The 14534-nt window shown below is 35.5% G+C and overlaps 1 protein-coding gene across 4 annotated transcripts; it reads right to left on the bottom strand.

The window, feature by feature from the left end:
• Window positions 1-43: 43 nt before the first annotated feature.
• LOC137740893 (serine/threonine-protein kinase EDR1) lies at window positions 44-13364 on the bottom strand. 4 transcript variants are annotated; one of them, XM_068480697.2, is made up of 17 exons: window positions 12950-13364; window positions 10839-11232; window positions 10067-10270; window positions 8906-9094; window positions 8457-8716; window positions 8210-8329; window positions 7863-7952; window positions 6342-6437; window positions 5538-5630; window positions 4281-4368; window positions 2748-2976; window positions 2005-2128; window positions 1857-1876; window positions 1553-1709; window positions 543-831; window positions 340-412; window positions 44-242 (listed from the first exon to the last, which is right to left on the bottom strand). In XM_068480697.2, the coding sequence occupies exons 2-17, from the start codon at window positions 11085-11087 to the stop codon at window positions 160-162; spliced, it is 2364 nt and encodes a 787-aa protein (XP_068336798.2). In that variant the 5' UTR covers window positions 11088-11232; window positions 12950-13364; the 3' UTR covers window positions 44-159. The 4 variants fall into 4 exon arrangements, with proteins under 4 accessions (XP_068336798.2, XP_068336799.2, XP_088555529.1 ...); XM_068480698.2 differs by having other exon boundaries at window positions 12953-13212; XM_088699403.1 differs by lacking the exon at window positions 12950-13364 and adding an exon at window positions 12330-12821.
• Window positions 13365-14534: the final 1170 nt, after the last annotated feature.

Below are 14534 nucleotides of genomic sequence, written 5' to 3'. Positions count from 1 at the left end.
AGCCAATAAAAAAAAATAAAAAATAAAAAAAAGGGAAATCAAATTTATGAGTATACAAAAGATGAGAAATTGACAAGAGGAAGAGGTTGAGGATACACCTTAAGCCGAGAATACAAAGTAACACCTCTACCATGTTTTCTATACACACAAAACATTGTGTCAGCAGAGTGAGTACTCGCAGTCTAACAGGCGGGAGAGTATCTCCTCGCAGCTCGGTCGATCCTGCGGTTCCGTCCAACAATCTGTACAAACGTTGCAAAACTGTCAGCTCGGAAGCCTGACTATTCACGGAAAATGTATAAAGCTCGACATTTTTGTTATGGTTAAGCAATAGATCACCTGAAATAAGCCTGCCTAGCGGACCTTCAGGGATCTCCAACCGGGAACCTTCATTCGCGACAGCGTAAACTACCTGAATAGAAGAAAGCTAAATTTTTAACTCAAAAAACTTCTAGCTTTCTCAAAATACCAGGTGGTTGGATTGTCCTAGCTATAGGTCAGAACAAGAGCGAAACTAATTAAGTCATATATATCTTACTGACCCTCTCTGGTGGAACGCCTTCCCACGGTCTATTTAGAGTGCAGAGCTCCCACATTAACACCCCAAGGCTGAAAATATCACATTTTTCGGTGAAGGGTTCATTTCGTATAAGCTCAGGTGCCATCCATTCCGGAGTTCCTGCAGACGACGAGTCCTTCATGTTTGTCTCGGACATTATTCTCGAGAGTCCAAAGTCGCAGATCTTGACAGTCCAGTGCTTATTCACGAGACAATTTGCACTTTTTAGATCACGATGAACTATCTTCATCCGGTGCATGCACATCAACCCCCTTTAGTAGCAAACAGAAGATTCGAGTCACTACTTATCTATACTATAATATAAAACTGAGCAAATTTATCAAAATTCTTTAACTTGAATGTACAAGCAGCCCTGCGGGATTTGGACAATGATAAGATCCTATATGCAGATTTAGCTACATCATCCGGAAATCTCATGAAATGCTGAATTCCCGAGTTCATCCTATCAAAACATTGAATGGTACCTAGCGTACGGAATCTTCTATCCTACACAACTGCTAAGAAGTCATGCAAACTGAGATGACGTAAGCTCAAATTGGTTTTGTATTTCTGTGTTGAACGTTTAGAGACAAAAACCAAAAGAAAGTACAGAAATATTTCAAGCATTCGTCAACATATAGGACCTAACCGCCTTAATCAGATTGATAACATTTCGATAGGCATGACTAAGAAACTGTCGATTTCAGAGCTACAGTTGTTTATCTTTTGGCAGTTCTCTTTAGAATTCAGATAAGTCGATTTCAGAGCTAGTAAGTCTGAATTTACGAACCAAAAGCCATAGATAGTGTATACACGTCAGTTCCCTTTAGGATTCAGATAAGTATAACCAAAAGCATGTACCAACAGATTTATGTTCTAAAAGTGTAATGAATGGATTTTAGGAGCTTGAAATAATGGAACAGCATACATGTTCTTGAAAATAAATGTGTCCTGTGAAATTTTTTTCATAAATCATGGATAGCAAGAACAGACCTGCATATGTCACGCAACATTTTTAGTCTCCTTCGCCAGCTAAGCTTCTTCTTCTGGCCACTCAAATGAATCAAATAATACAAAGATCCCATCTCCATGTATTCTGTAACCATTGATAAGCGTGGAGGCTTTGTGCATGCACCCAGAAATAGAATAACTGCAGAAAACATCACATTCAATTCCAGAGCAGTATAAAATAAGGAAAATATACATCAGTATTTATCTACTATCTACTATATCTCCACCGTATACAAACAACCACAGACAAATGAAAAATGGAAGGTATAATCAGAACAGAAAGTACCATTAGGATGCCGAAGGCGACTGGATACCCACGTGCAAAAAGGGGGAAAAACATAGAGCACATTAGAAAACTATATGGATAATAAAATAAAAACCTGCAGCACAAAATAAAAAAACAGTACAATGATCAAGGTATCTTTGAGAAATACCTAAGAATGGATATCTCATTGCAGAAGTCTTCCATGTTTTCAGCAGTTAGGTCTTGCTCTAAGAAAACCTTTACTGCGACATCTGTTCCATTCCAAACGCCTCGAAAGACTTCTCCAAAGAACCCTAAATGCAGAAGCAATCAAAAAAAAAAAAAAATTCAATCAACTAAAACTGTATTTTTAATTTTTCCGGATGAAAATTTAGATGCTTTTCCAAGGAAAGTTGAGCTTCATCTTATATTAACATCACTATTATTATTTTTTTGGTGCGGGTTGTTCACAAAACCTTACAAATTGCAAGGAGATGTTGGGCATGTAAAAAAGCAGCCTGAAATTCAGAAGCTTTCTTAGGGAGTTACAAGGTTAAAGGAGAGCATACTTTGCTACTAAAGGACCAAATCCAATTATATTTTTCCCGACCTTTCTTCTATTCTCCCAACTTATTTTCCTAATTCTCTACATTTAGAAAAAAATTGAGGCAGATGGGTATTTCATCCCACTATTATATCTTTATTTATCTAACGATGTGATGATTTGTGTAATGAAATAAGGAATTCTTCAAAATTGAAAAAGAGAGGAAAAAACAAAAAACAAAACAAAAACAAAGTAGAAACAACATTAATGACAAACACTCCTTTCTTTTCACAACAAACTCATTTCTTTTACCTCACGAAACAGATGGGTTCTCACTTATCAAGCCAACATCATAGTGAAGTATTGTATGTTAAACAAGTGATTCTTACCTATTCCAACACGAGTTCCAACAGTCAATTCTGAGAAATCAATATTCCATTCCTGGTAAGGCAATAGAGGCTTATTATCAAATGTGGCGGACTCCAGAATTCTGTTCCATGTTAGGACCAATTCATCATATGTCGTGAACTCTGAAGGTCCAATTCTATCAGACGTTTGACTTCTGTACTGATGAGGAGATGAAGGTAATGACATTGCTTTTTGAGAACTGATTTGATCCTGGGGAAGCAAACGTATAGCAATCTCAATCAGAAAATTCACCACAATCATCTAAAGGAAAATTTGAAACACGAGGTAACAAAAAAATTAAAGCTCAGAAGCTGACATTAATTGCTTCATAATAAACTGTTGGAAAAAAAAAAAAAAAAAAAAAAACGTTCTTTTACAATCTTAGAGAGTATAATGATAAATTAAAAGGGGCACTCCAAATATCTCATTGTGCACTCCAAACTTTTATATTTAGCCAAAACAAAAAAAAAAAAAGTACTCATGAGGATTGCACAATGACATTTTTGGAGTGCCAACAACAGTTCCCTAATTAAAATAAAAAAATAAATAAAAATACAAGCGCTTAAGTTGTTAGTATTTGATGCTTGGAAATCATCCACATCTATCCAATACAAGGTACACAAGTGAAACAAGATCTATGAAAATGAAAATTTTAGTCAACATTAAAATTTCCTATGACAACTTGAATTTAATTAACTTGTGTTGCCTATCGTATGCATCTCTCATTCACCTAAGAGAGCAGTCAAGAAAAGTAGGTTACCGGTTGTATATTAAAAATCATGTTCCTTCTTAAGATTGAATAGGAATGTGTTACTATTATTACCTTTAGGCTTTACGTTATGCCATTAGTCATTACATTACTTCATAAGTGAACAGGTAGATTCAAAGTAGGGCGGGCAGCAAGACTAGAGCACTAATCAGAAAAGGGGTATTTAACTACATTATGGAATGAAGATCCAGGAGTAGTTGTGCACTGGATGTAGAAGCAATGTGAATAGTTGACGAGGAGGTTATAAATGGGTAGAGGAGACCACAATGCAAGACATTGCAAGAGAATTTGTTAGATGTAAGAACAAAGTCAGTTCAAAATTTCATGCATCTGACGACTGGGAAACAAGACTTCATCTTAATACGTATATATAAACACACAGAAACATACATAAAGATTTAGATTTATACAATTCCAAATTGCAGGCTTAAGAATTACTGTATATCCAGAGTTTAAACTACTAGTAAAGATGCCACACCAAAACAACAAGCATATATGCATCCACCAGCCAGGTGATCAGACTCAAAGCCCCAAAATAATGAAACTAGGAAACACACAAAATCTAAAAAACAAACAGTGCAGTTACCAAGTTGACTATCCTCCCTTCAGAACACAAGCATAACCATTGATTTCCAAACAAAAAAACATATTTTCACCATGGGCTTATCATAATAGCATACTCAGAGCATTGACAAATTTTTATTTCATGTAGATGTGCTTCAGTTACTGCAATGAAGAAACATACATTTTTCTGAAGACCAGATCTGTCATCCTCACCCTGCTCTCTCAAAAGTCGATTCTGCTTCAATGTTTCATTCATCGCTCGTACAGCCCTATACAGTTCATTAGATTCATAGTTATTAATTGTACAAACATATCCAAAAATCAGATAAAATAACATTCTCTTTATGGTCCATCTCAGTCAGGCATTATTCTCTAGTTAGAGCTGAGTGCGTCCACATGAACAATACACTAGACGCCAAATATTCAACAACAACAAAGCCTTTTCCCACTATGTGGGGTCGGCAGACACCAAATATTCACATCAACAAATTTTCATAACTGGCCAGAGATAATATTTACAAGAAACTTGGCTTAAGAACAAAAACTGGCCACTGACTACTCCATGTTGGTCAAGCAGAACTAAGTATACCAGTTTTATTTGAACATTCAAGCAAAATTTTTTACATCACACAGTAAATGTTTTCAATTGATAGGAAATGAGAATTTTGAAGAAGGAAAGAAATTATGTATACTACAAGCAACGTTATGCTAAACCTTGCCAACCAAAGCAAAACAAGCACCACTTAGTACAAAATTACTAGACCAGTCAAGAGAGATAACACTCAGTACATGTGGAAGAACAAAACTAATTTTCATGATAAAAGAGGTGAACAAAAAGTGATATGATTGCAGTGATGCTGCATTTAATTTGTTACTGTATCAGCTCCAGGTACTCTAAAATGTGGCCATCACTACTGTGATGCTGGGACTCAAAAATTACATGTTAACTTGGCCTTCGGTGTAAGGTGCAACAGTGCAATTGTCGATAATCTACACGACATCATTTGCCTGATGGTGATTTCCCATGGCTCCTCACGTTAGCAAAGCACCTCAGAGCACCAGGGATCAATACCATTCTACCATTCAAATAAAAAAGCAGAGCTCTAAAAAAAAATATCGTTTTATTGACCTATTACCACTTGATTGAATCATGGGACCTGTCTGATATAACTTTCAGATACTTTCAACAAACATTTAAGAATCACAATCAAATACAAGATGAAGAACACATCTTAACAGCATAAAGACAAGATAACAAGGAAAAAGGTATAATAATAACCAATAATTTTTTAAACGTAACCAATAAACTGAAATGAAAAATGCCAAAATATATTTACCAGGAGAAAAAGATCAGCTTACACACAATGGAGTAAGTTCAGTGAAATCGACAAACTATAGGAAGCAAAGACCTTTTGAAAATAATGAAATAAACGTCAACCTTACGATATCATCACCAATCTCTGGAGTAATACTCATGCTTCTTCTTCTTAATCTGCGAGCTTCTGATGTTGATGCACCATCTGACCTGTAGCTACAATCAAGAATTGAACACAAATTTAAGACCACACACACATATATATTATTTCTTTAAGATGTGTAGATTGAGCTGTGAAAGAAACATCGCATACAAGCTAAAGCAAAGATTAATCACACAAACTTATCCAATACAAAACTCAGCAGACAATGTAACATCAACCTGTTAGGGATGCAACTAGTTGAGCACAGGAGACAATGAGAGGAATATAATGAACAATTTAACAACAAAGATATCGAAATATGGGAATACAAGCATTAATTTTATATACCTGAAGTCATTTCAATGGGTTTTTACATTTTATCTTGAACTGAAACCCTCGTATCAAGGAGGGATCAATTCCAATACTGTCTTTTTCTGGCCTATCTGAATAAACAAGGGATAGCTTTTGGGCCCAAGCTTGGTTTAAGATTACTGATTATGTAATGTCTGTAAGAAATATATGTTCGAAAGTCATATGCCTAATGTGACCCTATAAATTGCACCCAACACGTTGTCATTCGCAGGATACAATTCCATTCCAACTATTCCCCACCCAATCTTGTAAACATGAAAATTATAAGGCAATCAATAATGTTTGTTGGTTACGTAATAAGACCGCAATTAATATCCACTGCCTCAGCGCAGAAGAAACTTGTGGATTATTCACTAAAGCATTCATCAAAGTTTCTATACAAAGGGGTACAATAGAATTAATAGATATAAAACCTTGAGGTAGGCATGTCATCAGCATAATCTCTAAAAGATTTCCTATCACCACTGAGCATGGACCGCCCACGTGCCCGGAATGAAGGATGCTCTGGACTGAAAAACCAGAAAGACAAAAAGGAATAACTACAACGGCAACTATATGCAATGACATTGCTTAAAGAGTAAAAGGTCATCCTACAAAAGCAACTTTAGACATGGGCCAGAAAAATACACAATATCATGGAAAATCTTGGGAGACCATATAAAGAACAAAAAAGAAGTATCTGACCTGAAAATTGATGTTAAAAATGCAAGCATTTCTATGAGCATGCTATTTATACAGCAATGGCACCAAAAAGCTAAATCTTGATTCGCAAGAATATTATCCATCCTAAATATAACTGGAACAATATAAACTATCACAATTGATAGAGACCATGTAGTCCATCAAGAAGTCTGCACCTTATTGGCATTATTGGGAGATTAAATGAAAAGATGGCACCATATATACATGTATTGTCTGACTATTATTTCGTGAGACAGGGTTAGTATATTTTTATAGCCTCGGTTTCCTAGGTCACTAATAAAGTTGGACTAGTAGTACAATCGCCAGCTGAACTTTCTATTTATACTGGACAAACAGTTCCAGTAACCCTTAGTAAAGCACTGACTTGAAGCAACCACAAGATTTGCTCTCATCAAACCCGTCACTACTACTTACAACGCACAAAAAACCTCTGCCAAATTCAGTGACCTATATTTTAGGGTCACCACTTTTTTATAACCATAATAAGATACCAAATCTGTGTTACTCAAAGGTCCCTTACCTAATAGTTTCGAACAATTAATGAGAAAATAGAGATAATAACAGTTTGAGAATATAGATCAACAATCACTCCCAGCAAAATATTAAATATCAAAATTACTCAAATGATAGGTAAAATCATGGTCGACTTTTTTTCTATTCTTTTTGTCTTGAAATATCGTGGTTTGGTTCATAAGACGCATCTTATGAACAGTATCCCAAGGGCGTACAATAAGCCATCTGTAAACAAGAGGACACACTAAAAGATGCACTGAAATACAGCTAAAACCACAAGTGAAGCAGACCATATTATGCTAAAGATAAGACAACTTTTTGAGAGAGAGAGAAAGAGAGAGAGATCACAGTGCTATCTTCTGAAAAAAGAAGATAAAGTTTTGGCATCTGGAATAAAAGTTTGTCACTTCACTTTACTTATCAATATGTAAATTCAACACATGAATTACTGGAAACCAGGTTGAGTTTATTGTCGAAGGTAGCTTGTATGATTTCATTTTTCTCTCGTCTCTTACATAGGACAACTCAGTAGAGTCAAGTTCCTACTAGTCAAATCATGACACAATGCAAGTATAAATATAAAAATGGGGGTACTAAGGTCCTAGATCCGCACCAAAACATGATCTATCATCATGAACTACAGGAGTTTTGAATCTTTAAAACTTACAAAATTAAACTTGAAAGACATCTTTGAAAAACACATTAGGATTAAGAAAAACCTTGAACTAGCAGTCCGCTGTTCAGCAATGGCCGTCCTCCGACTACGCCGCCAAAATGTAGTTGCAATGTTGGGTTCACTATGTGATAAACTGAGGAGGGATTAATAAATTAATTCAATAACAAACAACCCAGTCCCGTGCATTAGAAGTTCAAAATCAAGCAAATTTAATAACGAACAACCCACAGTCCCATCCATTAGAGGTTCAAAATCAAGCAAATGGCAAACAATAGGACAAACTTAACGAGAAGAACAGAATACACACACGGAATGGGATGGTCATAGGAAAAAGCCATTTGAGAATTAGAGTTTGACTTGTCAGTTGTCAAGACAGGAAACATAAATCACCTCAGTTTTCCTTCCATGGAAGTAATTGGTCGCAACATCATATTTCGTAATGAGGGACCTTGTGCATTCGAGGGCACATCAAATCTACCTCGGAACTGAGGGCTATCATCTTTTTCAGCACTGCAACAGAAAAAATATGAAACACATCAGTTTTCTTGTAGTGCATGCTTGTAACAACATCAAGCATCACAGGTTCCAAATTTCTAATTTTGTACCAATTTAGGATTTACAAACCACATCAGCTAACCTGTCAGGATCCACTCTCTCTGAGAATCCATATAGAGGACTGTTCGGTTCTAGTGGTGAATCACACGAGTCATTCTCTGCACTATCACTCTCCCCAGCTGCAGAAATATGGGTCAAAAAAATTGCCTTGGTCGATCTGGGTAACAGCTTACCAGGAAACCGCATCAGGTCAACCAATAATTCAACAGAGTTCAATACAACTACCACCGACATATGCTTATATGAATCTACAGACTCAACGGCTCCATCAATAGGCAATCCCTGATACAAAAAAGAAACACAAGGAGGGAAAGACAGCATTTCACATTTCAGTGCTACCGTAAAAACTTATGGCATATATTTGACAATTTCTTTATCATTTCGCTGGAAACTCTACAAAATCCAAAAAACTAAAAAAAAAAAAAATCAAACTACAACAGTTAAACACCATCAAATAAATGAAAAGCTTACCACCATTAGCCTACTTTCAAGACCTACGGTGTCTGCCAGAACTTTGAATAAGATTGCTCTAGGACGGCATGAACCATGTTTTATTTGCCCCAAAAGTTGAACTCCTCGATTCTCAGACATGTGGGAGGTTTCTTCAAGTGCAGCTTTTGCTGGACCTTCTGCATTTGGCCTCTTATAAAAATCGGAAACCTGTGTAGGCATCGCAGACAAAGTTAAATCATCTTCCTAATGATGTAAACATGTCCTAAATTATTAATCAAAGAAATCACAAGTGCTTATGGGGTGAAGTGCTAATTTAGTCCCTGAACTATCACCTTAATGAAAATTACGTCCCTGAATTATTTTTTTGGTCAAATAAGTCCCCAAATTCATTAAAAATTGCTAATTTCATCCCTACTATTATATTCAAAGCTATTTTATCCAATTTTTCGACAACTTAAGTCACTTGACACAATTTAGAGTGTAATACCATCCTTTTCTCACCTATAAGCCCTTAACATTTCATATAGGTTGTGAATCTAATGTGTAATTGACCCTCCAAAGTTAACTCTATTCACTATTTCTTTATGCAAAATTACCAATCTGCCCTCCATTGTGTATCACATGCAAGTAACGTGACTTAAATTGATGGAAAATTGAATATGGTAGCTTCAAATTTAATATTAGGGATGTAATTGGCAAATTTTTATAATTCAAGGATTGATTTTTCTGAAAAAAAAAATAGTTTAGGGACCTAATTTTCACTCAGGTGATAATTCAAGGACTAAATTGGCAGTTCACCCTATGATATATATAAGTAGAGCAGAATAGTTAATCTAACATCAGGTTTTAGATAACACATATTCCATGATTCAGCTCTCATTTATGTTTATTTGTATATGTAACTGATGAAGTTATATGAATAGGAAAAGAGAACATAGCATCAGTCCTGAACCAGGTAGCTTATCTACATGGCATTGTGATTCGTCATTCATATCTAGGTTAGATCATAAAGACATGAATGGTATTAGTACAACATGTAAGTGGCAGTCTTTGACAGTTGAAAACATTAGAGGTAAGGCATAAAGGAATGAATCAAACAGAAAAAAATAAGATCAATTGAGAGAGTGTGTGCTCAAGGTAACTTCAACATAGATCCATACAAACAAATAAATTACTCACCAATCCAGCAATCTTTTTTATCATTACAGCTGGATTTGAGTTCAATCCTTTCACCAGAGCCACAATAAGTTGCTTCAGCATGGACAGCTTTTTGTCTTTTGCAGTATCTACAAGTATGACATCGGCTTTCAAACCCTCTGCCTCAAGAGCATGAAGCTCATCAAGAGTAGGAATATCATCAAAGATCTCCTTGAGCCTTTTCTCCTGTATAATGTCATATTTAATCAATTGACATGATCAAGTGTCAACTACCAGTAAACAAGTGAAAATGAATCAAAATAACCAAAGACAATGATAGTTACAAGTGGATGGTACACCACTAAATCAGCAATATATTGATAATGTTGCACTTATCTGCATTTGTGCATATACTCTTTGAACAAGCGAGTGGTGTATTTAAGGTTTCTTGACATTTTGAAAGTAAGGGAAAAATTATACAAAATGTTTCTTGGAAATTGTTTAAAAGCGTGCACGCGAACAGACAACACAAGTACCACTGCACCTAAAACTTCCAAATCTTTATTATCTGTCAAAGAAAATCTTCCCTTAAACCCAAAAAGAAATATCTGATGGTATGAATATTTACAAGAACAATATGAGAAAAAAACAAATAGGAGGCATTTTCTTTGTAAAACCACATCCATCTCTCAAATACCCAGGTTCCAACATTGACTGCACAAGACGTGACAGGAAGCAAGAACAAGAACAGCAATTAATTAACGACTCAACAAAAAGAAAATAACAATTAAGTATCACTAACAATTAATCTCACCGGAATGACAGAATAGAAACCATTGGGAATAGGTTCTAAAAGCATTCCAGTTTGCCATACAACTTGTGATGCCTTCTGGAATGACAACACATCTTGATCTGAACTTCTAGGTGATTCAGTACTACTCAATGATTCTTCTTGGGATCCCAAAGAAACAGATCCAAATTTGTCCACGAAATCTGAAGGCCACCATGAAGCATTTGGAGGCCTTTGCTCTGCTGGCCCTGTATCATCTCGTGTCTCCTCCATGTCTTTAAGAATCTTAAATTCAAAACCATTTCGCCCCCACTTCTTACCCCATAAAAGATATCTTTAACCTAACTGCATTCCCTTACAAAAGAACGAATTCCAAAATTTAATTGCAATGACTTCTTCAAGCTGGAGGTCATAAGACCTGCAAAATACATGAAAGGCCAATGTTTGACATCAGAAAGGACAATTTAAAAGTAAAATATTGGAGATCACTATAGAAAGGCATGACAGTCTTCTGAAGAAACCACGAAAAGTCTAGCAGAATATACAAGAAGAGAAAATCTTGTTCAAGCAAGAGTTTGTCAAAATTAAGTAAAATTGCAAATGATTTAAGGTAAAAAAATTTCCATGAATATGGTATATACTAAAATGTCAAAATTATGTAAATTTTCAAATGGTTTATAGTAAGTGCAATGTACTAAAGTTTGTAAAAATTTAGCAGATATGTAATTTAACTTCCTATACATGGCTAAAATAAAATTCAGATAATACATGGCTACTAAAATGGCATTGCTCTGTCCATAATATGTGCTATACTTTACATGTACTTGCTGCCCACACTCCTTATACACATCAACTCAAAAAGAAAAAATAGCAAAAGATCGGTCATAATCAGAAATGAAGGTAGTTGTTTACATCAGAAAAGTGTTGAAAGTGGGGAGAGCTAATGGAGTGGGATAACATGAGAAGGTAGTAGAAAGCTAAGCTAGATGGATCCATGAAATTTTTAGACATTCAAAATATTCAATATGACAACCAGCCATTTGAGAAACTCCATCTATATTGTATAATTAACCAATAAAGTTTAGCTTGTGCCATTTAGTGAACTCATATTATACTATAATCACTAAAATTCCATAGACATGATACTACATAAGCTAGTTAAAATTTCAGAATAAATTAACATACACTTATAATTTTCTTCAAGTGCTTTCATAAATTTTAGTGGCAAATAATACCATTACTCCATATCTTCACAACTAAACTAGTATAACAAACAACTAAAAATTGCCATGACACTTCAAAAGCATCCTGAAAAGCCTCTTCTGCTACAATTACTGTCCTGTTTTTATCCAACTCAGCATCTAGATCAATCAACTTCATATTCAACTAACTATTATATCACCTAAAATTTAATGGAAGTGGAAGAGCATGAGAAATATTGGAAGCAATCAGCAAACCTAAACACATTCCCAAGCCACACCAACTGCAAGGAGTACATGAGCGAAAAAAACCAACCTATTTAGCCAACCATCTGCTGGGCGTCCAAATATAACTTCTAGGGTTATGCCTCAAATGAAACTGAAAGCAATTAGCAACTAAATACTTTACCAACTCACACCAACAACACTTAATGAAATTGAAACCTCGATGATGCATCAATAACAAAAGGTAAACCCTCAATTTTTGACATCTATAGCACGGCAATGCTATTTTTCTCGTCTCCTATCCCTCAAGTTGCGCCCATTGCCACCGAACAAGTACATACTTGGGGGTAAAAAGTACCTCTCCAAAAACACCATTTGAAGAGAACCCGTGTCATCACCACAAAGAAAACCAGTTTTCGTCTGGCCTCAGCACACAAGCAGTTGGATTTTATCACCGGAACCGGACCAACACATACTTCAAAAAGACCTGATTACACAATGCTCCTCCTCAGCCACTCCAAATCGCCAATTCGCTTACACTCGAGCCCCACATTTTGTACACAAAATCTAAATCTAGCTCGCACTAATCCATCAACACACAATTCGACATCTCAAAAACTCAGAAATCAACCATTCCACAGAAACAATGCAGGATCAAGAAACCAAGACGAATTACAACAAAACAAAATCGAAAAGGAAGCAAGAATTTACCACCAGCAGATCCGAGCATTTGAATCCCAATCCCCGCTTTGATGCGGTAGCATTTGAATCTCAACTCCTCCTCATCTCATATCGCCCCCCACGTCAAACCCTCACAGATTCCCGACGAAACAACCAAATTTGCGTATCTGCGTAGGCGACGTATACGTGGATTCAAGAGAAACCTCTTTCCGATATATATATATATAAATAGAGAGAGAGAGAGAGAGAGAGAGAGAGAGAGAGAGAGTGGGTACGTGATGCAAACGAGGAAGAAATGAACGAGAGAGAGAGAGAGAGGAGGAGATAGGGGAAAGCGATGGGGTTTTGGAGAAAGATGGAGGTGGTAGTCACGTGCAGAGCCAGGGGGGATCTGGGGACCTCTCCCCGACAGCCAGCTGGCAGAGAGGGTGGCTCACCAACATCTACACCTTTCAACCGCGTGAAACACCCTTTTCTCTTTTAAAACCTTTATTGTCATATTAATTACTACTTATTTAATAACAAACAACAACACTAATACCCGCTCTAAAGAAAATTGACATCCGATGCTGCAAATTGCAACTTTTTTTTTTTTTTCTTTCAAATATTTAAAATAAGTTTGTACATGTCAAGCTGTGAATCACATCGAAGAAAAGATACCTGCATCATAGAAGAAGGGAAAACAAAGTGTTACTCAATGGTTAGAGTTCATTTAAAATTCAAGTAAATTATTAAAAGAAATATGAAGTAATTGAGTTTTTTTTCACTCAAAAATAGAATTTATTATGATCGAATAGAAAATTTTACTGCAAATTATTGAGTAAACTCAAGTCTGACTGTACTCCTTATTTTTTTTTTTTTTTTGGTAAATTACAGTTTAATATGTCAGAAAAACATATCTAAAGCATTCTATGAATACGTTAAACAAAAACCGACAAATAAGAACGGCTACTTCAAAAAAAATCTAAATTAACTATATGTTCAAGTATTTTCTGATAAATAATTAATCAGTTATTTTTATAGTTAGAAAAAAAAAACACTTCTAAAAAATTGTATACTGAGAATTTTTTTTTTTTAACAAACAGTAGTATCTACACTAAGGGTGAGGAAGTAAGTTAAGTTTTATAATAGGCTTACCATAATAATGTGGTTCAATTTCACTTTTAATGAAAAAAAAACTAATAAAAAAAATACTATTAAAACATAGTAAATGATATTTCCAACAAAATAATGAAAAAAAGGTCAGAAGCGTGAAAAGTAGTGGAAGATATAAATAGGCAAACAACAACCACAACAAAACACTACCTGTCTTCTACTACCCCCACCTGTAATTTAGTGTACCAACGGGTACAGCTGCTTTTGCTGGACCTAGCTAATCATTCAATACTTGCCCCTATGGCAGCTTAAGCAAGCTTACTTCAAAATTCCAACTTCTAGGTAGGTATTCTGCACGTGCCCTTTTTAAATTAGGTCAAGTTTTTTATGTGCTGCTATTCAATTATGGTAACCTCTCTTGCTAGTCTTTCAAATTTGTATCCTCTCTAATTTCTACCGCAAACGCCAAAGCAAGCCCTTCATTCGTTCAACAATCCTCATTGACCAGGTATATATTGTG

This window comes from Pyrus communis, chromosome 9, assembly GCF_041283825.1.
Source record: "Pyrus communis isolate YQ-2024b chromosome 9, ASM4128382v1, whole genome shotgun sequence".
NCBI lineage: Eukaryota > Viridiplantae > Streptophyta > Magnoliopsida > Rosales > Rosaceae > Pyrus > Pyrus communis.
The sequence above is the reverse complement of the archived record's forward strand: the minus strand, read 5'-3'. Positions and strand labels throughout refer to the sequence as shown.